Raw genomic sequence first — 25,677 nt, 5'->3', positions numbered from 1 at the left:
AGTGTCTATTTCCTGGAGTACCCAACCTATGATAACAATACTACAGCATTTTAAAAATAATTCATGGGGGGAGGGGGGAAATGGGCATTTATTGAAACCTTAAAATCTGTACCGCCATAATATGCCGAAATAAAAAATAAATTAAAAAATAAAAAAATAAGCAAAAAAAAAACAAAAAAAAAAAAAAATGCACACACTCCTTGCAGCAAAAAAAAAAATAAAAAAATAAAAATAATTCATATATATTTGATTTAAATCATACTGCAAAAGGCACGTGACTCACTAGCCAGTTCTGGCACCAAAATCCACCATTGTAATGGACGCCTCCAGGTGACATAACAATGTCTGGAAGTACTGGGTTCCGTTTGGAATGTTATCATTATTCTAACTGCCATGGCACTTGGTTCAGCCGCTTGTCATACTGGACTAATCAGGTCACGGACATGGGTTTCACTCTAGGTAACTCCATTGACACCTCCATTATAAGGCCACAAATTTTCCTCTGATTCTGGACAATGTCCTGCAAATGTGAGCTGTTAGTCAAAAGGTATTTATTTATATGGGGGGGGAGCGATTAGCTAGCATTAGTAATCTTCGAGACTGAAAGGCTCTTATCCTGACACACCGCAGCACCACGTTAGCCATGTGGATTTTCCTGTTGCTAAGTAACTCTGTCCTCTGGGAAGAGGTTGAGGATGAACGCAACACCGAATTCTGCTCTGGAGCAAACTATATTAGAGGGGATTCTGCTGGAGGATCCTACTATTTATGCAAATATAAGACTCCACCTGACAGGAAACTGAGCGCAGCCTTCTGAAGCTCTTGCAGCTTCTGAGACATCTCTTCCGTGATGTCTAGACAACAGGATGGTGGCCGTTTACAAGATGACTTCCTCTCTTTTCCCACACAGGCCTCCATGGTCCTAAAGCAGGAACAGTTGCCTGGGGTGCGGGTGGGGGTTGCTGCAGAGTGTCCTTCTCTCATTTCTTCCCGTAACTGAAGGGTGGGGAACCAACAAACCAGCTCAGGCACACAGGTGCCGTCAGTCAGGGGGATCAGTTACTCAGCATCTTTCCTGCAGGGCTGGATGGGGCAGCATCTCAGTCATATAGTGCACATGACAATCTTCACTGTCACCAGCAAGAATTCACTACAGTTCAACAAATATCTTGAAAAGTAAGTGGAGAAAACTGATAGAAACCTAAGGCTGGCCTTAAAGTAAGATGGTTTAGCAGATGAAGGATCACTGCAGGCCCCCTTGGCCTAGTTTTGGCATATACTTTCCCCAAGCCAGGCTAGCACTACTAAATTCTATTCAAATCTGCTGGAAAATATTATGTGACTCTATTTCCTCCTAGATTTGTGGATGTCTTCCTTTCTCTCCCATTGGAACTTTTTTTGTTTTAGTTTGGTTTTTTTAAGACAGAGTCTCACTCTGTCACTCTGGGTAGAGTGCAGTGGCATCATCATAGCTCACTGCAATCTCAAACTCCTGGGCTCAAGGGATCCTCCTGAGTAGCTGGAACTACAGGTATGCACCATGATGCTCAGCTAATTTTTCTATTTTTAGTAAAGTCTTGCTCATGTTCAGACTGGTCTCAAACTCCTGACCTCAAGCAATCCTCCTGCCTCGGGCTCCCAAAGTGCCAGGATTACAGGCATGAGTCACCACACCTGAGTCTCCAACCTCATTTTACAAGTGAGGTCAAAAAGGAGAAGGAAAAAGAAGTTGGTCAGAATCACACAATAATTTATGGCAAAACCTCAACTATAGCCACTATCTAACTTCTAGGCCAGTGCTTTTTCCACTGAAAGGCCTTGTTCTCTCAGAGTTCTGAGCGCATGATGTCCACGAAGCAGGGAAATGTTGGAAGTGCACGCTACCTGGGGCTCTGACACTTCCAGTTTGTGTCCAGGACTATACCTCTCCACAACTTCCCTCCCCTCCCAACTGCCTTAGTACCTGCTTGTTGATATCATAATTGATTCAGTCTTCTTGGATAAGGTCCTGGAAAAATCCAGGCAAATTTTTGTTTGGGAATGAACACGACCATTTTTCGCTTTTATAAATATGATCTTTGGCCATCCCAAACCACACACCTGCAGGCATGAGTCAGTGAGTGAGGACACTGTAGCCATGATGAAGTTGCTTTTATTCTTTGCTAGACTCCATGTAAACTGAGATGGGGAAGAGCAGGAATATTTCTTCCTTTTTACTATTAGAGCCTGGTTCTTCAGAAAAGTAAGGAAACGACAGAAGAAAACGTGTCGGAGGGGCGCTTGAGTAGGATGGATTGGAGAAAGGACAAGAGCAGCAAAGACAAGGGCTCTTATACTGCCCCAGTACCTGTCCTTTTCTTCCTTCTCTACACCTGACTCGTAGTGGTCCCTCTGATGATGCAGTGCCTGAGGACCTGGGGGAGGAGGCAAACCCCAACTGTCCTTTAACCCCATAAATCTTGGCTCTTAAGCTTCCCAGGGCTGGGGTCGTCATCCCCCAAACCCATCTCTGAATCTCCAGGGCCTAGCCTAGACTTTGCACAGAATAGGCTTTAGCGTATATTTAAAAAGGACATTCTCTGAGGATAATAATGGTCATACTATCACCCTCTACCCTATACTTTGCGAAGTTCTTCCCAGGCAGGACTTCAGTCGCTCCTCCCTGGATGTCCGCAGGGTCAGGCGGGCCGAAGCCACTATCCCAACGCTATAGATGAGGAAAAGCCAATAGCCGCGCAGCGGTAAACTCGCACTGTTAAACCTCCACAGGCCTCCCAACCAAAGATCCAGCCCCTTTTAATCTCTGCATCCCCGACGGCCTCTTGCGCAGGGCCTGCCGGGAGCTGTAGTCCAGTGCCCTGGCAGCACATATGGACTGGACTACAATGACCAGCGTGCCCCGCGCTCAGCGCCCCCTTCTCTTTCAGCCTCGGGCGCAGGGGAGGCTCAGCGGACCTGCTGACTGGGAACAGATATGGCGGCGACTCTGGGCAGCGGGGAGCGCTGGACCGAAGGTACCAGGTCCCGGCCGGACGGTGGGACAGGGCGGCGTTCGGGAGAGAGCAGGGATGGGACTCCTGAAGGAGCGTAAGAGCTGAGATCTTGGGCCTGAGGTGAAAGACGGAGGCCTGTGAGAAGATGCTGAATCTGAGTAGGATTCCGGATGGGGTGAGGGACCGCCCAGGACAGGGGCCGGGATCCGGAAACAGGGAAGCTGAGGATCGGCCTGGAGCCCAGAATCACCGGTGATGACTTGTTGCCTCGGGCCCCCAGCCCCGCCCCCGCCCCTCCCGTGCCCCGCCCAGGGCCCTCCGCGGTCATGCCCTGCCAGTGCTAGGGTGACTGGAGGGCCCGCGGGCTGTTGCCATCTCCCGTAGATTGCTTACCTGGCCCTCATCCTCCCTCTAACTGGGCCACCTGGCCTTTAGTCCTAGTTTGATCTCGTCCCTCCAGTCTGCATCAGGACCGATAGGCCGGCCTTTTCATCCTACAGTTAGGCAAAAAGTGTTGATCCAGTGCATATTATGTACCCCGCATTATGCTGATCCTGCAGCGGGGATTTGACTGACACGGGCCCCTGAGCTTACAGAACTCTCAGTCCACTGAGAGAGATCGAAAGGTAAACAGCCAATTACACCACAGGGGCTAATAAGTCCTGGGCTACAGAGCAAGGTCGGAGATTTGGGGAGCACACAGATAAGTCAACCAACACAGCCTTGGTGTCAAGGGAGGTTTCATAGAGAAAGTGTTATATATGGTGTCATGAAGGATGCGTTGGAATTAGCCAGGCAGACTTAAAGGAATAGTGTCAAAGAGCAGTGGGTAATCACTGAGGTTTGTTAAGCAGAAGAACGATATTTTTAAAGCCTTTGCCAGATCCTCCAGACAAGACATGGGCCCTCTGCCCTTTTTGATTGGATTGCTTATGATCGTCTTCACAGTCTGCAGAGGTTAGGATTTATTGAATCCTCTCCCATTAAACTGTAAATTCTTTGTGGTCAGGAGTAGGTCTTACCCATACATCTCCCTGATCTGTCTTGGTACATATTAGTTCTATAACTGTTAGTTTAAAAACATTGAACTCTTCTCTACTTTAAATCCTAGGGATGGGAAACATTGCAACAAGAAATTTTTTTTTTTTTTTTTTTTGAGACAGAGTCTTGCTTTGTTGCCCAGGCTAGAGTGAGTGCCGTGGTGTCAGCCTAGCTCACAGCAACCTCAAACTCCTGGGCTCAAGCGATCCTCCTGCCTCAGCCTCCCGAGTAGCTGGGACTACAGGCATGCGCCACCATGCCCGGCTAATTTTTTCTATATATATTAGTTGGCCAATTAATTTCTTTCTGTTTATAGTAGAGACAGGGTCTCGCTCTTGCTCAGGGTAGTTTCGAACTCCTGACCTTGAACAATCCACCTGCCTCGGCCTCCCAGAGTGTTAGGATTACAGGCGTGAGCCACCGCGCCCGGCCGAAATATTATTTTATGAGCAGTGTCACTTGGACTATGGACCACAGAGAAATAGGCTTCTATGTGTGGTGCACTAAAGGCAGGCAGGCTATTGGGCAGAGGCTTCCTGAGCCCCTTTTCTGGCTCTGAGTCAAGATTTTTTGCTGACTGACTGCTGTAGGTATGGTGGACATTACTGTGCTTCATGTTTCTAGCATTTTTAAGTTTTTCTTGGTTGCTTCCTATACTTTCTATATTGTTTTCTCAGGGAAGATGTTTATTCAACTTTGTTTAGATGCCTTTTTGGTTTGTTTTTGTTTTGAGACAGAATCTCACTCTGTGAGAGTGAGTGTAGTGGCATAAGGCTACAGGCTAGAGTGTAGTGGCATAATCACAGCTCACTGTAACTTCAAACTCTAGGGCTCAAGCAATCCTCCTGTCTCATGCCTCCTACCTCCTGACTCCTACCTTAGCCTCCTGAGTAACTAGGACTACAGGCATGTGCCATCACACCCAGCTGATTTTTAAATTATTTATAGAAATGGCGTCTCACTGTGTTGCTCAGGCTGGTCTTGAACTCCTGGCCTCAAGCGATCCTCTGGCCTTGGCCTCCAAAAGTGTTGGGATTATAAGCATGAGCCACTGGCTTGTTTAGATGCTTAAAAGTCATCATGACATCCTTAGCCTGGTCCTCACTTCTCATGCTTACAGGCAGCCTCCCAGAGAGTTAAGGCAGGTAGCAAAGTTGATATGAAGGGGCAGACAGGGGCCTAATGGAGGGGCTATTGCTTTGCAGCTTACATTGATGCAGTTAGAAGAAACAAATACCCAGAAGACAGACCTCCTGAGAGTCATGACCCCTGTGGTTGCTATAACTGCATGAAGGCACAAAAGGAAAAGAAGTCTGAAAATGAACGGAATCAGACTCGGCAGGGTGAGGGCAACTCTACTTACAGTGAGGAACAGCTGCTTGGAGTACAAAGGTGAGCATGTGGTGGGATTAAATGAATGATTTTATGTAAAGTACTAAGAAGAGTGCCTGGAACAGAGGATGTGCTATGTAAGTATTGAGTGTTATTATTATTATTATTGAAGCACAGTAGCTTCTTAACCTCAGAGGGAAGACTAGGTAGAAGGGGAAAATTAGGGTATAATGTGAGCTGACTGCCCTGCTTCTACTTTAAGAGAGGGAGGGGAATCCAACTAGATTGACATATATCTGTAAAACATTCTACCAACAATAGAATACACATTCTTTTCAAGGATAATGTAATATTCTTTAGGATAGACCATATCTCTTTTTTAGACAGAGTCTCACTTTGTTGCCCAGGCTAGAGTGAGTGCTGTGACGTCAGCCTAGCTCACAGCAACCTCAAACTCCTGGACTCAAGCAATCCTTCTGCCTCAGCCTCCCGAGTAGCTGGGACTACAGGCATGAGCCACCATGTCCGGCTAATTTTTTCTATATGTATTAGTTGGCCAATTAATTTCTTTCTTTTTATAGTAGAGATGGGGTCTTGCTCCTGCTCAGGCTGGTTTCGAACTTCTGACCTTGAGCAATCCTCCCGCCTCGGCCTCCCAGAGTGCTAGGATTACAGGCGTGAGCCACCGCGCCCGACCAGGATAGACCATATCTTAGGCCATAAAGCAAGCCTCAATAAATTTAAAAAGATTGAAATCATATACTATATATTCTCTGAAATAAATAACAGAAGGAAATGTGGGAAATTTGTAAATATGTGGAAATTAAATCACAAATGCCTAACAAGCAAATAGGTCACAAAAGAAATCAGAAGGAAAAGTATAAAATGATTTAAGATGAATGAAAATGAAAATATAACATCAAAGCATATGGGATACAGCTAAAGCAGTGCTTAGAAGGAAATTTATATCTGTAATGCTTGTTTTTTAAAAAAGACTCCAAGTCAATAACCTAATTCTCTACCTTAAGAAACTAGAAAAAGAAGAGCAAACTAAACCCAAGTAAGCAGGATAAAGGAAATAATATAGAGTGGAAATAAATGAAATAGAGGCTAGAAAAGCAACAAAAAAGAAAGCCAACAAAGCCATAAGTTGATTCTTTGAAAATGTCAACAAAATGGATAAACGTTTAGCTGCTAGACTGACCAAAAAAAAAAAAAAAGAGAGTCAGAGAAGACTCCAATAACTAAATTCAGGAACGAAAGAGAGGTTATCACTACCAATCTTAACAAAAATAATAAGGATTATAAAAAAATACTATGTATGCCAACAAATTAGATAACCTACATGAAATGGACGACAAATTCCTAGAAAGGTAAAAATTACTGAAACTCACTCAAGAAAAGATGGAAAATCCAAGTAGACCTACAACAAATAAGGAGATTGAATTAATAATCAAAAAATTTCCCATGAAGAAAAGCCAAGGCCCAGCTGGTTTCACTAGTGAATTCTACAAATGTTTGAAGAATAATTAACACTAATCCTTCACAAACTTTTACAAAAAAATACAAGTGAAGGGAACACTTCTCAACTCACTATATAAAGCAAGTATTACCCTATAACCAAAACCAGACAAAGATATCACAAGAAAACTAAACTACCAACCAATAACCTATATGGACATAGATTCTAAAATACTAGCAAATCAAATCCAGCAACATATAAAAAGTATTATACATCTTGGCTGGGCACCATGGCTCACCCCTGTAATCTTAACACTTTGGGAGGCCGAGGCGAAAGGCTCGCTTCCAGGCCAGGAGTTCAAAACTAGCCTGAGCAAGAGTGAGACTCCATCTCTACATAAAACAGAACAATTAGCCAGGCATGGTGGTGTGTGCCTATAGTCCAATCTACTCAGAAGGCAGAGGCAAGAGGATCCCTTGAGCCCAGGAGTTCGAGGCTGCAGTGAACTGTGGTTGTGCCACTGCAACAGAGCAAGACCTTGTCTTTCAAAAAAAAAAAAAAAAGTTTATCAAAACATACATACACAATCACAGGCTGTACATGGCACCATTTGCAGTTGAGAGAAATGTAAACAAATGTAGAGATGCAGTATTAAATCATAACTGTGTAAAATTAACTGTAGTACATATTGTTCTACTGTAATAATTTCATAGCCACTTCCTATTGTTATTGTGCTGAGCTCAAGTGTTGTGAGTATCCACTTAAAACACCCTGTGATGCTAATCATCTTTGTGTGAGCAGTTTCTCTCCCGTAAATTGCATATTATAGTAAACAGTAATCTCTTGCAGTTCGTTCTCAAGGATTTTTCATTGTGTTTAGTGCGATACCATAAACTTTGAATAACACCATGGGACCTATATGAAGTGCCACTAGTGATACCGAAGTGCTCTCAATAAGCAGAGAAAAGTCATGCTATTACAAGAAAAAGTTGAACTCCTTGATAGGTACTGTACATTGAGGTGTGCAGCGGCAGTTGCCTGCCATTTCAAGATAAATGAACCTGGTGTAAGGACTATGTTTAAAAAAGGAAAAAAGAAATTTGTGAAGCTGTCGGTGTAGCTATGCCAGCAGGTGTAAAAACCTTACACTTGTTGCAAAATACCTTTTTATCTTGTATAAAAAATGCAGATTCTATGTGGGTGCAGTATTGCTATAAGAAAGGCATACTTGTAGATTCTAATATGATTTGATAAAAAGCATTATATGACAACTTAAAGCAAAAGGAAAGTGAAGGATCTAAAGCTGGAGAATTAATTGAATGCCAGCAAAGGATGGTTTGATAATTTTAGAAAGAGATTTGGCTTAAAAAATGTCAAAATAACAGGGAAAGCAGCTTCTGCCAACTAAGAGGCAGCAAACGAGTTCCTAGATGCAACTTAAAAAATCATTGAGGAGAAAAGATGTTGGCATAGGTTTTTGGTGCAACAAAAGTGTCCTATTCTTGAAAAAAGTGCCATAAAGGACATTTATTTGTAAGGTAGAGAAGCAAGCTCCAGGATTTAAGGCAGAAAGAGATAGGCTAACTCTACTGTTTTGTGCACATGCAGTCAGGTTTGTGATCAGGACTGCTCTTATCTATAAAGCTGCTAACCCACAAGCCTTTAAGGGAAAAGATTAACAGAAGCCAATCTTTTGGTTGTACAACAAGGAGGCCTGCACAACAAGAACCCTTTTTCTGGATTGGTTCTACCCATGCTTTGTCCCTAAAGTCAGGAATTACCTTGCCAGTAAAGGACTGCCTTTTAAAGTTCTTTCGAGAGTGGCTACCCAGAGCCCCATGAGTTAAACACTGAAGGCGTCAAAGTGGTCTACTTGCCCATAAGCACAATGTCTTTACACTAATTCAGCCTCTTGATCAGAGGATCATAAAGATCTTTAAGGTTCATTATATGTGGTACTCAATGGAAAGCATTGTCAAATCTATGGAAGAGAACTCTAATAGAACATTATGAAAGTGTGGAAGGATTGCACCTTTGAAGACTCCTTTGATATATATATATATATATATGTATATATATATATATATAAACTTTTAAAAAACTTTTTAAAAAAGGATAGCCATAAAGAAAAACAGAGGCCAGGCATGGTGGCTCACGCCTGTAATCCAAGGCGGGCGGATTGCTCGAGGTCAGGAGTTTGAAACCAGCCTGAGCGAGACCCTGTCTCTACCAAAAATAGAAAGAAATTAATTGACCAACTAAAAATACATATACAAAAAATTAGCTGGGCATGGTGGCGCATGCCTGTAGTCCCAGCTACTCGGGAGGCTGAGGCAGTAGGATTGCTTGAGCCCAGGAGATTGAGGTTGCTGTGAGCTAGGCTGATGCCACGGCACTCACTCTAGCCTGGGCAACAAAGTGAGTCTCTGTCTCAAAAGAAAAAAAACAAAACAAAACAAACAAACAAAAAAAGAAAAACAGAGAAAAATATAAACAAATGGGGTGGTTAACTGTTTCTTTTAGCTTTGCTGTTCTGTGGTTCATTTCTCGGGATCTTAGCCTGAACCTTGATGTAGGGATTAGCATACTTGTTGTACTCACTTGCAAGCATATAGAAAGAGTAAAATAGTAGATGTAAAAGTACCTGGAAAGACATTAAGCTCTGGTTCATTGTTAATGAACTTGAGTGTTTCATTAATGTGCTAATTTTCTTGTAGATTTGTTTTAGGTTTCATAGATTAGCAGAGGATTGATGTATTATTTTGCCTTCCACTTTGCAAAATAATACCTTGTAGTTATACAGAAGGGGCCTTTGTATAATAGACATACATGTTTCTGATTTTTTTTAGGATCAAGAAATGTAGAAATTACTATGAAATTCTGGGAGTTTCTCGAAATGCCAGTGATGAAGAGCTTAAGAAAGCTTACAGAAAACTTGCTCTGAAATTTCACCCTGACAAGAACTGTGCTCCTGGAGCAACAGATGCTTTCAAAGGTCTGATCCTGAACTAATGCTTAGTGCTGTGCATGTAATGGTTGGTCATAGCAAGTTGTTTTTAGCCTTCCCGTAGTTTTTTTATAAGGCCATAAACAAGGTTTCCTTGTTCGCTGCCACACCTCTTCAACAGTGAATATCAGCATAGCTCCTACTGGCCTTTATCCAATTACCTTAATTTCTTTTGGGAAAAAATATTTGGTTTCTTTGTAATACCTTTTGGAACCATTTATTCATTGATTCAGCAAATGTTTATTGAAGACCTTTTTGAAGTTGTTCTTATTGAAGACCAGGTTCCAGGGTGAAAGAAACAGAGATGATCTCTCTTGTAGAACTTACCTGCTGATGGCTGCTTTTGAGTAGGGCAACATTCCTAAACTTCTTTGACCATGGAACTCTTTGGTCATGAAACCCTTATTATTAACATGTTCATATGAAAAAGCTGTGTTTAAGAATATAAATACATAGCCACATGCCTTTGGTACAAGTAAAAAAAAAAAAAAAAAGAATATAAATACAGTTATAGGTGGCTCATGCCTGTAAACCTAGCACTCTGGGAGGCCAAGATGGGAGCTCACTTGAGCTTAGGAGTTCAAGACCAGCCTGAGCAAGAGCGAGACCCCATCTCTACTAAAAATAAAAAAATTAGCTGGGTGTCGTGGCACACACCTGTAGTCCCAGCTACTTGAGCCCAGGAGTTTGAAAGTACAGTGAACTACAATGATGCCATTGCACACTACCCAGGGCAACAGAGTGAGACTCTGCCTCAAAAAAAAATAAAAATAAAAAATAATATAAATACAGTTATAGATCAAATCTTTTTTTCATTGATTTCCATGATATTGCCAGAAATGTATTCTTAAAGAATATTTTAAACCCAACACATGAATACAAGTTTTAAGAACCTTACCCAACAATGAAGTCATTTTTAGGCAAGAGGATCATCAGTGGATGATACAACCATTGAGTGGTAGGTTATTGTCACATGATCTCAAAGTATCACCCCACAGAATACTTACTGATTTACAAAGGGGAAAATTCCTGTATAATGGAGATATCTGGCTGTCACCACTTTAACCAAGTGATCCAACTTAGTATCACCAATCCTCAGACAACATAACATTATGTGGTACAGCACCTATGTGGTATTCTTGCCAAAATGTTTGACCTGAATCTAATAATGAGGAAATGATCAGAATATGAAACATTCTTCAAGAATACTGACCTGTTCTTCAAAAAATTCAATATAATGAAAAACAAAAAAGGTAAGGACTGTTCTACTATTAATAGATTTTAAAAAAGTAAAAGATATAAAACCAAATGTAGTATATGGATCTTACATAGATATATTGGATTTGATGATGTTCATTTTCTTAGCTGTGATAATACTATTGTGACCATATAGGAGAATGTCTGTCTTCTTAGGAGTTATATCCTGAGGTGTTTAGGAGTGAAGTGTCATAATATCTATAGCCTACTTTCAAATGGTTCAGCAAAAGAAATTTGTAGTCACTACAGTATGCATAGAGTGACAGTGTGACAAGGTGAAGGGTATACATGTGTTTATTATACTATTTTTCAACTTTTCTGTAGGTTTGACATTTTTCAAAAGAAAAGGTAAAAAATGATGGATCTGAGAAATTTTTAAAAGTCAACATTCATCTCAGAGGACAATCTTCCTTTCTTGATTTGCCATTGTAAATCTAGTTCTCCCTACAATTTCTCCAAGAAAACAATTAGATAACCCAAGCTCTCTTATACCTTCATGAAAGGTTTCTCACAGACTAATGACATTTCTTTGGAAAATCTGTTAAATTTCAAGGAATGTGAATGTTTAAGCAAATTTGTTTAGGTTCCTTTTTTTTTTTTTGGCTAGAGTAAGTGCTGTGGCATCAGCCTGGCTCACAGCAACCTCAGCGATCCTACTGCCTCAACCTCCCAAGTAGCTGGGACTACAGGCATGCACCACCATGCTGGCTAATTTTTTCCATATATATTAGTTAGCCAATTAATTTCTTTCTATTTTTGGTAGAGACAGGGTTTTGCTCAGGCTGGTTTCGAACTCCTGACGTCTAGCAATCCACCCGCCTGGGCCTCCCAGAGTGCTAGGATTACAGGTGTAAGCCACCGCACCCGGCCTAGGTTCCTTTGTTTTTTCAGCTTAGCTGTTTTATTGCCAGAAACATTTACTAATTCCCTAGGTAGAAGAATCATAATGAAATGCTCTTTCTGTGTTTCTGATAATATTGACTGAATTACAGGTAGGGAGTAGGATGTCTTAAAAGATTTTTTTTGAGGTTTCTATTGATTGGTGCTACTGACTGCATGTTTAAATGAAATTGGGCAAAGTTTGTACATTTGTGAGTAGGGAGGAGAGGTAATGGCAGGCATATTTAATCTATTTAGTCTTTGATCCCTCATTGAGACATTGAAGATACATTTCTTAATTTCAAAAGACCATTTTCTAAAGTAAGCTTTGTTTTTAGCCCAGCAGGAGGGTTTTTACTAAGATTGTTTCTGGAGATAATTCAGGAAATTGTTTCTGACTTCAAATTAGAATACCATTACTTATGTGTGAATTGTTTCCAACTGTAAACTATTGCTTGCTCTCAAATGGAGTAAAAACACATTTTTGATGAATGAAGAGTACTGGCCAGATGGAGGGCTTTTCCCCAACATGTCTGGGACTTACAGTAATTAGCAACCTGAATTGGGCTGGGCGATGGGGTCCTAGCTTCTAGGATAGCTGGGATCATTCAAGGACTGTTGATTAGAAGTTAACTCTCTCCACTGCTAAATTTGACTGGCTTTAAAAAAAAAAAAAAAAAAAAAAAAAAGAAGTTAACTCTCACTCAGCAGTAGTTCTTACTCCCTCTGATTCCAGTGTTGTGTTTGGTTTATCAAACTAAATCATGGAAAACCTCAAGGACAAGCACTTTGGGGAACTTTCCAGTCTGAGCACCTCTCCTTGGGCCCTTGTGAAGTTGTCCAGCACCAATCAACTCTGTCTCAAGCTCATTGCTGCTGCTGTGATCACCTTCAGCTACAGCAAAGACTGTGTGCTCATGTGCTTCTTTTTGTTGGTTGCAGCGATAGGAAATGCCTTTGCAGTCCTGAGCAATCCTGACAAGAGACTCCGCTATGATGAATATGGAGATGAGCAAGTGACTTTCACTGCCCCTCGACCCAGACCTTATAATTATTACAGGGACTTTGAAGCTGACATCACCCCAGAAGAGCTATTTAATGTCTTCTTCGGAGGACATTTTCCTACAGGTTAGTATCCCAAAATTATCATTCTTAAAAATATTTCTTTATTTATGGCTCTCAGCAAGCTCCTGTTTGAAGATATGAATAGAGGGACAGTGGTATGGTGGAAACAGCAAGAATTTGGAATCAGTTGAACAGGAATTTGAGGCAAGTCTCCAGCCTCCAGCTGTGCCTAATTTTTACCAAATCATTTAGTCTCTCTGACCCTGTTTTCTCACCTGAAAAATGGGGCTGATAATAATACCTACTTCACAGAGTCACTGTGAGAATTAGGTATTTTTAAGTGCTCTATAAACAAGGAACAAAATTCCTATTATGATTATTACAAAATAGCAGTTACAAAGATAAGAGTTAGAAAAGTACCCCCCAACAAGTTGGAAGTTGGGATAATTCAATGCCTAGGAAGTAAATTGAGTTCTATGAATTGCTATTAAAAGATCCCAGTGATGCAATCTGATATTGGGCATGGAAGCAGACATGAACATGCCAGATAGGATTCATGACCCAAATGCTCTCTCTCTTCTAGCCTTTCACGGTTCTCTTGCTTACTAGTTGCAAAGGACTATTTAAATGAAGTCAGCAGAGCTAAGCATATCTATCTCCAGTTGGTTCACATGGCTTACCTACTGTCTTATTTTTCTACTGGGTAATAGGCCGATCCTCTATCCTTAACAAACCTAGTTGGGAACAAGGACCTTGAAAAAGGCAAGGAATAGGTGTTTGCCATATCCGATGCTAAGTATTGTTTTTCCTTTCCAGGAAATATTCATATGTTTTCAAATGTGACAGATGACACTCGCTATTACCGCCGGCGGCACCGACATGAGAGGACACAGACACAGAAGGAAGAGGAAGAAGATAAACCTCAGGTGTCTAGGGAGGAGAGGAGAGCTGCTGCCCATAAACAGTTGTACTGAGCCTACCTTTATGGTGTATGATCAAGTTTCAGAAGTTAAACTTGAGATGTGTTGCTAAAATGTGCTTTAGGAAAACAGAGGCAACTGTAAGAAGAGCTGGATAATTGGCACAGATAGGCCAGAATGTTGTCTCCTCCCTGCTACCCATTCTTTGGTGGCTATCTCAGGATCTCAGTTTCCCTGTTGGGCTGTCTTGATCAAGGTTTTCTTTACCGCAGAAAATAAGAACCCCCTACAAAATATTTAGTACTAAAAGTTGTTTAAAGTAAGGGATCAAGGGAGTCTTATGAAGCTCAAGGGCAAGAAACCTGGCTGGGCCTCAGACGGACAAGAACCAGGACCTGGGATGCTGTCAGTCTTCTAGGCAACTGTGCTCTCCATGAATCTTTGGGGCCAGATTGTTTCCAGTTTTCCCATCATTCTTTGCCTATGGTTTGTTTTCTGTAAGCAGCCTGGCTTGTTATACTCCTTGCAAATGGTTAGTCTACGGTGCCTGAGAGTAGCATGTGTCCTTTCTAAAGGGGACAACCTAGCAGTGAAGGGTGATGAATCTCAGCCCCAGATTCCTAGGAAAGAGGATGTGATTATCCCTGCAAGAGTTAGATGTTCCCCAGTCCAGTCCGATATGGCCAAGGCCACAGACTTGTGTAATCCTGACATGGCACCTAGAGCCATGTGAGAGGTACAGTTTGGGAAGACTTGCTTAGAGGTGTCTGCTTCATTGGTCTTAGAAAAGGGGGCTGCAGGATTACTGGGTGTCAGTCTAGGTTGGTGGTGGGCCTCCTACAGCCTGCTTGGCAGAGAGAATAAGGGTTGTTTGGTACAGGTTGAGTATCCCTTATCTGAAATGCTTGGAACTAGAAGTACTTTGGATTTTGGATTTGTTCAGATTTTGGAATATTTGCATTATAATTACTGGTTGAACATCCCTAATCTGAAAACGTAAATTTTGAAATGCTCCAAAATCTGAAATTTTTGAAGCACTAACATGATGCTCAAAGGAAATGCTAAAAGTACAGCCTTCCCAGAAAAGTCTTGGGCTTTGGGAACCCTCCTGTGCATGTACTGGTAATTTGTATTTTTTTTTTTTTCTTTTTGGAAGGAGGAGAACTATCTTTTTTAAATAAGCTTTTTGGTTTTGATTTTTCATTTTTTTTTTTAAGAGACAGGCTCTCGATCTGTCACTCAGGCTAGAGTGAGTGGTGCAGTCTTGGCTTATAGCTCACTGTAACCTTGAATTCCTTGGCTCAAGCTATCCTCCCTTCTTGGCTACCGGAGTAACTGGAACTACAGGTGCAGGCCACTATGCCTGGCCAATTTTTTTTATTTTTTGTAGAAACAGGGTCTCATTATGTTGCTTAAGCTGGTCTTGAACTCCTGGCTTCAATTGATCCTCCCACCTCAGCCTCCCAAATCTCTGGGATTACAAGTGTGAGCTACTGCACTGGGGCCAAACTTTATGTTAAAAAAGAACACTACAACAAATATTTTTTTCTTTTTTAGACGACATATTCTGCATTTATTCAGCTGCTTCCAGTTCTTGTGATTGTGGTTATATCTGTCATTACTCAGCTGCTGGCTGCTAATCCTCCATATAGTCTATTCTATAAATCGTAAGTCAGATATTTATAATCTTTCTCAGTAACAATCTGGAGAATGAAAGACTTGAAGGTTTTGCTGATACATTACTAACATTTCATTTCACCTTCTGCTGTAGAAAACACCGATTTGATGTCTAAAGGAACAGCGAAATAGTAACAGTAGAGATCCTAGTAAAAAGACTGTAGGCAGCCTCATGTGTGCCTCAGGAGATAGCTTATTTTGTTCTACAGTGACATCATCTGGTCAGCTGCAGAACAGCAATAACTGGTTTCTGAAGGATCAATGGAATAACTTGAGGTTCATATTAAATCGTTATCACACCATGGTAGAGTTAGAAAGGACCCTATTGAGCTTGTGATAGGATTACTGGACCCCTGTGGGCCTGAGTAACTGGAATTAAGTGATTCTTTTCCATTTAAAAATTGTAAGAAGGGGACATTTACTCACAATAAGGCTGTATTGTCAAACTATAGTATCACATGTCTTTGCTAAAAATATAGAAATTAATTATGATGCTTGTTATTATATATAGATTAGAAACTGATGGGAATTTTTTTGTTTCTTCAACTAATTATTTTAATTGTTTCAGTTCTCAAAGTTTGGTTCCCAGACTGGCCATCCTCAGTATCAACTAACAACATGTTAGAAATGTAAATTCTTGAGCCCCCCTCCATATTTATTAAATTAGAAATTCTTGGGGTGGGGACCAGAAATCTGAGTTTTAATAAGCCCTGCAGATAATTCTGGTCTACACTAAAGTTAGAGAATCACTAGTTCTTAAAAAAATAATAATAAGTAATAAGTTATCATTCATTATTATAGTTTTGTGGACAAAAACCTTTAAAAAGCCTAATCTATGGGATAATACATAGCAAGAAGAGTCTCTGTGGGTGATTACTGTATCATTCTAGGACAGTGTCTTCCTTTTACAGAGAACGATCCTGAGACTCAGGGAAAGGTATTGCCATTAGGTCACACTGGTCTGATTCCTTCTGTTTCCCAACTTCCCATGTTTTTCCATATTGTACTTCAGCTTCCTTTCTTGTCAGGCCAGTGGGGCAAGCAGGGACCTGCTCTGCTAATCCCTTCCCAGTGAGGTGGGAGCAGTCATGGCCTGAGCTCTTAGATAATCTGGCAAGATCCCTAAGTGGAAAGATCAAAGGAGAGGGCTGGGGAAAGGCCAAATATAGTTCCTTTATTATGGAATTTGTCCATTTTTAACAAAACCAGCTTGGATTTTGCACATTGATGTCACATTGTTTTAACTTGAGTTTGAGCTCCCCTCTATACTTCCTTATGGTTAGAATTTAGTCAACTCAGACCTCTTAATGTTTCTGAGCACTGGGTATCATCAGATGCGTTGGACCCACAGAGAGTTAGCCCTGGAGCATCACTGAAATCTTTTGTCTGAGTTTTTCACAATCCTCACTTAGTAGCTATATATGAAGTACTTTTTTTTTTTTTTTTTTTGAGACAGAGTCTTACTTTGTTGCCCAGGCTAGAGTGAGTGCCGTGGCGTCAGCCTAGCTCACAGCAACCTCAAACTCCTGGGCTCAAGCAATCCTCCTGCCTCAGCCTCCCGAGTAGCTGGGACTACAGGCACGTGCCACCATGCCCGGCTAACTTTTATATATATATTTATATTAGTTGGCCAATTAATTTCTTTCTATATTTTATAGTAGAGACGGGGTCTCGCTCAGGCTGGTTTTGAACTCCTGACCTTGAGCAATCCGCCCGCCTCGGCCTCCCAGAGTGCTAGGATTACAAGTGTGAGCCACCGCGCCCAGCCTGAAGTACTTTTTATCATATCCTAAAATTGGCTGTTGGTTGATATAGGCTATCTAGTTTTTTGTAAATAGTTTCCTGTAACAATCAGTTCCTTCAACCAGCATTTACAATAGCCTTCTCTGTCAAGTACCATGCTAGGTCCTCCACAACATAAAAATTATTTATTTTATTTATTTATTTTTTTTTGAGACAGAGTCTCACTTTGTTGCCCAGGCTAGAGTGAGTGCCATGGCATCAACCTAGCTCACAGCAATCTCAAACTCCTGGGCTCAAGCAATTCTGCTGCCTCAGCCTCCCGAGTAGCTGGGACTACAGACATGCACCACTATGCCCGGCTAATTTTTTCTATATATATTAGTTGGCCAATTAATTTCTTTCTATTTATAGTAGAGACGGTGTCTGGCTCTTGCTCAGGCTGGTTTCAAACTCCTGACCTTGAGCAATCTGCCCTCCTCGGCCTCCCAGAGAGCCAGGATTACAGGCGTGAGCCACCGCGCCCGGCCAAAATTATTTTTTTAAACATTCAGCATTCTACTTTTAGCATAGAAAGCAGTTTAAGAGAGGTGAATCTTTTAAGAGAATAAACTGATTATGCTAAAGCTGAATTCACAGTGTGAACGTGCTCCCATAATCTCAATTATTATGATATGATACTTACAACTTTGCTAATAAATGTTAATAAGTGTTGGGTATATTAGAAAAAGATATCTGCATCTGCCCTATGGAAAGGTGATTATGATAATGATATCTGTGAGGCCATTGCTGACTGTGATATTGCCAAATATTATAAGCTCACTTGAGTCTCTCTCTTGTTTCAGGGCCTTGGGCTATACCATTTCTAGAGAAACTGAGAACCTGCAGGTGCCTTACTTTGTGGACAAAAACTTTGACAAGGCCTACAGAGGAGCATCTCTGCGTGAACTGGAGAAGACAATAGAGAAGGATTATATCGATTACATCCAGACAAGCTGTTGGAAGGAGAAACAACAAAGTAAGATGCTATGAAAGAGTTTTAGCTGGTGGCCCTGATTCCCAGGATGAGGAGCATTTCCATCTTCCCGACCCCTCCAGTCTCCTTATTTGGGATAATTTCTTCTCTTCTCTTCTCTTCTCTTCTCTTCTCTTCTCTTCTCTTCTCTTCTCTTCTCTTCTCTCCTCTCCTCTCCTCTCCTCTCCTCTCCTCTCCTCTCCTCTCCTCTCCTCTCCTCTCCTCTCCTCTCCTCTCCTCTCCTCTCCCCTCCCCTCCCCTCCCCTCCCCTCCCCTCCCCTCCCCTCCCCTCCCCTCCCCTCCCCTCCCCTCCCCTCCCCTCCCCTCCCCTCCCCTCCCCTCCCCTCCCCTCCCCTCCCCTCCCCTCCCCTCCCCTCCCCTCCCCTCCCCTCCCCTCCCCTCCCCTCCCCTCCCCTCCCTTCTCTTCTCTTCTCTTCTCTTCTCTTCTCTTCTCTTCTCTTCTTCTTTTCCTTTCCTTTCTTTCTTTTCTTCCTTGGGACCGGGTCTTACTCTGTTGACTGGGCTAGATTGCAGTGGCATGATCATAGCTCACTACATCCTCGAACTCCTGGGCTCAAGTGATCCTCCTACTTCATCTTCCCAAGTAGCTGGGACTACAAGCACGTGCTACCACACCTGGTTAACTTTTTCTATTTTTTGTAGAAACAGGGTGGGTCTCACTATGTTGCTTAGGCTGGTCTTGAACTCCTGAGCTCAAGTGATCCTCCAGCCTTGGCCTCCCAAAGTGCTAGGATTATAGGCGTGAGCCACTGTACCCAGCCCTGGGCTAACTTGTTTGTGTGAACAAAGTCAGAGGAGTGAGGCCCATTCAGGATACTACCAGAAAAGGCAGGGGGTGGGGAGTTTATTAACAAGATACCTGGGCCCAAGACTTGGAAATCTTAGGAATTTAAGCAGCACCAGTCACCTGTCTGTCTTTGGGTCTCCCTCTTTCTATCCATCTGCCCCACGCTCCTCTCCCTGCCAACTGCCTTCCTGCTGTTTGACATAGTTTACTATGATTGCTACTCTCCTTGTCACTCTCCCGCATTCCCCAACCCTACTAGTTATTGACCCCTTTCTACATCACAAGCCTTCCCTTTAAGTTCTTGGTGCTAGCTGGTTTGGTCCAAGTCTCCTAATTTCCTATAGGGAAATTAATTGAGCCACCAAACTTTTTTTTTTTTTTTGAGACAGAGTCTCACTTTGTTGCCCAGGCTAGAGTGAGTGCCATGGCGTCAGCCTGGCTCACAGCAACCTCAATCTCCGGGGCTCAGCGATCCTCCTGCCTCAGCCTCCCGAGTAGCTGGGACTACAGGCATGTACCACCATTCCCGGCTAATTTTTTGTATATATATTTTTAGTTCGTCAATTAATTTATTTCTATTTTTGGTAGAGACGGGGTCTCGCTCAGGCTGGTTTCGAACTCCAGACCTTGAGCAATCCGCCCGCCTCGGCCTCCCAAAGTGCTAGGATTACAGGCGTGAGCCCCCACGCCTGGCCAAGCCACCAAACTTTTTGAACCAGACCAAAGGTTTAGAGGTTGCTGATATTGAGTCAGTGTCCCCTACCCTGACCTTCAGTTGGCTATGGCTACACAGAGCAACCGTGACTCCCTGGGTCTGCCCTTTGAGTAGGGGTGGGTGTGACAGGCCTTCCACCCTATTGTCCTCTCTAGAGACAGTGGGGTGACAACATCTGCCACTGGTCTATACCTCTAGTGAGTGTTACCAGGGAGTGCCAGCGCACAGGTAGCCCTATCTCTCAGTCAACAGTTTCACTTCTTTTCTTTTCTTTTTTTTTGAGACAAAGTCTTGTTCTATTGCCCAGGCTAGAATACAGTGGCCTCATCATAGCTCACTGCAACCTCAAACTCCCTCCTGGGCTCAAGCATTGCTCCTGCCATGGCCTCCCAGAGTGCTAGGATTACCAGAATGAGCTACCACACCTGGACCAGTTTTACTTTTTTTTTTTGAGATAGGGTCTTGCCCTGTTGCCTGGACTAGAGTGCAGTGGCATCATCATAACTCACTGCAACCTCAGACATCTGGGCTCAAGTGATCCTCTTGCCTCAGCCTCCCAAGGAGTTGGGACTACAGGCGTGCACCACCATGCCTGGCTAATTTTTCTATATTTTGTAGAGACAGGGTCTTGCTCTTGCTCTGGCTAGTCTCAAATGCCTGGCCTTAAGCAATCCTCTCTCCTTGGCCTTCCAAAGCCCCAAGATTACAGGTGTGAGCCATCATGCTGGCCCCAGTTTCACTTTTGATCCCATTTGAATTCCACACACATGCACACATCCCATTAGTAACTGTGTCTTCTAAAATGGCCTTGGTTAATTTTAAAAAGCAAATTTTAACTTATTTTTAAAATTTGATTACTGGGTATCATTAAACACCTAACAGTGAGCCCTTTGGTCACAGGGCTGCTAAGCCCCTGATGAGCCATCGTGTGCTACAACTCTGCCCCCAAGTCGGCCTCTTCTTCCTCTGTGTTCTGAAAGCACTTTGTTAATCCTACTAACATAGTTCTGATCACACAGTATTGGAGTCCCATAGGTACATGTCAGTCTTCCCTGCGGGACTGAGAGCTCTCTGAGGACAAGAACCGTGTCTTACTGATTTTGTGTCCTAGGTCCCTGGCACAGTCCTTGCTTCAGAACAGATGGTTAGCAAATGTCTTTTGAAGAGAGGATTCTTAGGACTGGAAAACAACGAAGATGCTAAGAGTTATGAATAATAGGGCAGGGGTAGTGTCCTAACCCTTAGGGACCTTGTCTGTCTGCTGTATGTCTGTAGGGCAAAGCCCTACTGCACTCTCAAGGTGCTCGAGGAGGTTGGTGAGCAATGAGACATAAGAGGGAGTTAAATAGGAGGATAAAATTCCATTTTTATTAAAAAAAAAACAAACCTGAGGGTTCAGGAAATATCCAATCCCATTGTTGAACTAGATTTTACAAGTTTCAAAAACCAGGAAAGAATTTTGGAACAGAATAAAGGCCTTAGACTAAAAGGCAGTATATATACAGGTCCAAATCAGGTGAAAGCCACAGTGTATATCATGAAATTTCCCATTTTCTTGGCCCTGGGTGGGTTTTGAATTTGTTGCTTTCTTCAAGAACTGGATGAAAATCTGCATTTTACATTCTTCAGACACACACACACACACACACACACACACACACAAACACACACCCTACGTCCTCGTCTGTGGCAGTCAGATGCTGGAACTATGCAAGGAGCTCATGGTAAGGACTGCACCGAAGGCAGCTTCTAAGCTTTCATTCCCATCCCCATGAGGCCTCCTTCAGAGCTTTGGCACTCTCCAGGTATAAATAAAAACCCAGTGATTAAGCATGATGTGTATACCCACGAGTTCCAAATGGGGGTTATCAGCACACACCCCTTAAAAATCTATTTCTGGCATTTAAGTGCAGCGGCTGTGTGGAGCCTCCACACAACCCAAGTGCCATTTGAGAACAGGCAGCATCTGCCCTCCCAATCCAGCAGCAAGTGCAGCCAACAAGGTTAAATATAGCACTGGGAGGTTGTAAAAATAAAGCCACTTGAGAACAAAGTTCACTCTTGGCAAAATACCGAATGAAAACTGTTTTTAGCAAAGTTAGCCATTGACTTTTTAAATCTTTGGTTCACTTCTTTGCTCTGCTCTCCCTTGAATGCTTAATTTGGGTGAACTTTTATGAGTACTCTCTTACTATGAACACTAATTGTCCTGTTTACTCCTTCATAGCTGCATCTAGATAATAAACCTGATGCCAGGGGAAGTGGCGATGCCACTCAGCTGAACTGGACAAAAGTATAGGCAGGAGCTGTCTCCTGGCCTAGCCAAGCTGAGCTGAGCTCTTGGCCCCTGCCTGGCAGAGGAGCACTTCTCTCTGTGCCCTTAAGCAGGGTGACAGAGTGGGTAGAAGCTTAGGCTTTGAAATGGGGATAGAAAAACTTCCTTCTAGAGGGGTTCTATGGATTATAGAAGATGATATGGTTGTAACTCCTAGCACAGTGTCTGGCACGTGGTAAGTGCCTGATTCCTGGTGGAGTCCAGGCTTGACTTGACCTGGCACTGCAGACTGGATGCAGCACTGTCTCTTGGGGCTGCATCATGAGGGTAGCTGGGGTCTGTTGGAGTCTTCCGGCTTCTAAACTCCAATATAGGCTCTTATACAGGGTGTTTTAGGAAGAGAGGCCCTGGGACTTGCTTCTCTTGGCAATTTTTCTGAGTCTGTTTACTTTTAAGGATCATTGCTCTGTCCATCTGTGACACTGTCATTCAGGGCAAGGGGGAAGAGGTGTTCTCTTAATCCTGCCCCTCCTGAGGATTTTTTTTAGATACTTGGAAGTTATTGAATATTAACAGAACTTGTCAAAAGTAACATAGTCTTTGAGTTGACCCTTTGTTCACAGAAGGATGAAAGGATTCACTGGAAGTTTGGAGAGAAGTTAAGCATAGTAGTGGGGGTGGGGACATGGTTCCTCAATACACTGTCCTTGTGCAAGTTCATTCCTCTAGAGTAGGGAGGGGTCTCTGACTTGGTTTCAGTGAGCTTTGTGAAAAACAATGTAATGTTTTGAGAGAAGCAGTTATCTTTCATCAACTTGTTATAGTGATCTTCAGTGTATTAATAGAAAATATTAAGAATCACTAGCCCTTAATGTTTTCTGGAGATTTCAGGGAATGAGGCATTTAGAAAAGTTTAATAAACAAAAAATATAAAGAAATAATTTCAAGGAAAAGCAAAATGACAGAATCTGTTCTGTGGCTCCAGAGGACTGAAGGCATAGACTGATTTCAAAGAGGCCTCTTGAACAGGTTTCCCACATGCTAGCGAAGCCCAAGATGGGAAGTTAGTGCCGAGCTCTGGGCAGGATGCAAGAGCAGAGAGCTTTCACTTAGGTGTGCGCGTGACCCTCCATGAAGCCCCATCACCTGCGAGGATGGCTGTGCCAAGGCAAGCCCTGGCTGGCCAGGGTCGCAGGCAACCTCACCAAGGAGGGTAGAGCACATTGTTCTGGAGCCTGGGAGACCCACTGCTTGCCAAGCAACTGCTGGGCTAGAGCCCAGGCTCTGCAGCCCCCATTGTAAAGGGAGGGTTTTCATGCATATCCATCCCTCACCCTGGAGTCCTACACTTAATCTGCACTTTAGGCCTTACTTAGTGTAAATAGAATCATTGTGAGCAGAAATGCCAGTGTTTTGTGTTGGTAGAAATGTATTCAGAAAGCAATGCCATTGTTCCCCTAGCTAAATATTAATTCCTGTTTCTAGGCAGTTTGCTGATTAATCAGACAGGTACCTCTTGTTCTACCACAAAAAACAAAATCTGTCAGCAAGATGATTAAGGGTGGATAGGCATATTTTAAAATGATTAAAATAGCATTTTCACAAGTATGGTCCTTTAAATGTTGAGTAGCTGCCTGCTGTCAGAGGCTTTCAGAAGCCACACTCTGTCCAAACATGCCATCCTGTTAATATGCAGCACGTCTCTGAAGGTGCTTTTCAGGCATTCCTCCTTCAGAATGTCTCTGAAACATCACAAAAGAATAAAAATAGAGGCAGCCAAACCGCTGTTGAGTCAGGAAACACAGCAGAGATTATATTCTGGTTAAAAATAACATGACCTTCTCTGCCATGAAGAGAAAATGAAATTCATTTAGTCAAGGAGACAAAGGTCACTGTATCCAGATGATTTCACTTTTAAAAGAGCCCAGCTGCCTTTGGTCTTTGAGTTGAGGACCACATGTGGGAAGGGAATGAAGGAAGCGGGCCGCAGGCTGGCCTCGTGTACAAGCATCCTCACCAGAGGCAGGCTGTGCGGCAGCGCCTTTGAGTTTCGATGCAGTAACTTGGGGGAAAGATTGAAGCAGCTGTCTGTTTCAGATGACAGAAACAGGCGACTGGACTCCATTCTCTCCCAACTGCCATCGAATACCATTGGTAGGAAGGCTATGAAGAAGGCTCCTCTTACTGCACACGTGCAGGTTTCCTAAGTCTGGTGCCAAATGTTTTATTGATAAGGACTAAGACTGGTGCTTTTATAAGGAGCACAGATACTGTAGGACTGCAGGATCACAGATGTCCTTTAATCCTCAGCACCTGGTCCAGTGCCTGTTTCTTGAATACATGAGTAAATGTTTTTTAACTTTAATTGAAAGATAAAGCATTGAATAAAGTAAAAGGAGCTTTGATTCCAGAAATATTGAAATGAAACAAAGGAGCTCTAGCTCTCTTGATGAATTGGTTACCTCTTTTATCTTTCAGAGTCAGAGTTGACAAATTTGGCAGGATTATACAGAGATGAACGATTGAAACAGAAAGCAGAGTCGCTGAAACTTGAAAACTGTGAAAAACTTTCCAAACTCACTGGCCTACGCAGAGGTGGCTGAGAGGACAATAGTCCGACACACGGTTGGGATTTTGCTACTTGTTATTATTTATGTTCCTAATTCCATTTTATAATACAAAATTAGGAAATGATGGACATTTTACAATTTGCTAACTTTGTTGGGCAGAGTTGAGGAGTGTGAGCATGGAGCCAGACTGGTCATCACAGACTTCTGCCTGGGGATTGGATCCAGGGGCCAGGAATAGTTCTTCTAAGTTAAATTAATGGCAAAGCATTTGATTCAGCTCTCTGTTTCATACCTACTCTTCCTCTATGAATGTAGTTCAGGGCACCCCAGAGCAGATTCATGTCTTCTTCCTTCTTCCCTTCGTCAGTGAAGTCTTAATACCCAGGCATTCCTAGGCTTAGCCAAAGCAGCTTAATATTAGTTATTTACAATGTCTGCCAAGAATTATACCTTTCCCCTCGTAGAGTCATCATCTCCCTTGGGATTCAGCCTTTGGAACACGTTCCTACTCAACTTTCCATTTTCTAAGAGGAATATGGAGAAAGTTAAACTATTGTAGTCAATAGTTTTCTATTATCCCAATCTCTGTTCAGTAAGTAGCATTAGCAAACTGCCTGATTTGAGATTCTATCATTTCCTTAACCCTCTCTCCTTTAGAGGGTCCAGAAATTAAAAACTATCAAGCTTTGAAGCAGTTCAGTGGATAACTCAGCAATGGGACGCAGGGGCCAGGGGTGAAGGTAAAACTCAAGACTGAGTCTCCGCTCCTCAGTGCGGGCTCCTCAGGCCATCATAGAACCCAGAGAATGTTCTTTTGTCATTTCCTCTTGGAATCATCGTTTGGCATCATCACACTTGAGTGAAGTTCCTACACCCCCACAGGTACAGAGTCAGACCCGGGAGGAGGCACTGCCAGCCATG

The 25,677-nt window shown here is 42.7% G+C and overlaps 1 protein-coding gene across 5 annotated transcripts; it reads left to right on the top strand.

Annotated features, from left to right (window-relative positions):
* The first annotated feature begins 408 nt into the window (after positions 1 to 408).
* Positions 409 to 24,887, top strand: DNAJC18 (DnaJ heat shock protein family (Hsp40) member C18). 5 transcript variants are annotated; one of them, XM_075996098.1, is made up of 10 exons: positions 409 to 528; positions 1,082 to 1,176; positions 2,928 to 3,014; positions 5,240 to 5,426; positions 9,678 to 9,823; positions 12,914 to 13,099; positions 13,853 to 13,962; positions 15,514 to 15,623; positions 18,219 to 18,391; positions 24,665 to 24,887. In XM_075996098.1, exons 3-10 carry the CDS (start codon positions 2,975 to 2,977, stop codon positions 24,787 to 24,789), a joined length of 1,077 nt encoding a protein of 358 aa, XP_075852213.1. In that variant the 5' UTR covers positions 409 to 528; positions 1,082 to 1,176; positions 2,928 to 2,974; the 3' UTR covers positions 24,790 to 24,887. The 5 variants fall into 5 exon arrangements, with proteins under 5 accessions (XP_075852213.1, XP_012604482.1, XP_012604483.1 ...); XM_012749028.3 differs by having other exon boundaries at positions 409 to 547; XM_012749030.3 differs by having other exon boundaries at positions 430 to 459.
* Positions 24,888 to 25,677: the final 790 nt, after the last annotated feature.

Source organism: Microcebus murinus, chromosome 21 (assembly GCF_040939455.1).
Source record: "Microcebus murinus isolate Inina chromosome 21, M.murinus_Inina_mat1.0, whole genome shotgun sequence".
Classification (NCBI taxonomy): domain Eukaryota; kingdom Metazoa; phylum Chordata; class Mammalia; order Primates; family Cheirogaleidae; genus Microcebus; species Microcebus murinus.
Note: the sequence above shows the minus strand (reverse complement) of the source record. Positions and strands in the feature narration are given on the sequence as shown.

Coding starts and splice junctions, on each gene's coding strand:
- DNAJC18 (XM_075996098.1), top strand. CDS start 2,975: ATGGCGGCGACTCTGGGCAGCGGGGAGCGCTGGACCGAAG. Junction 3,015..5,239: donor CGGGGAGCGCTGGACCGAAG/GTACCAGGTCCC, acceptor ATTGCTTTGCAG/CTTACATTGATGCAGTTAGA. Junction 18,392..24,664: donor TTGGAAGGAGAAACAACAAA/GTAAGATGCTAT, acceptor TTTATCTTTCAG/AGTCAGAGTTGACAAATTTG.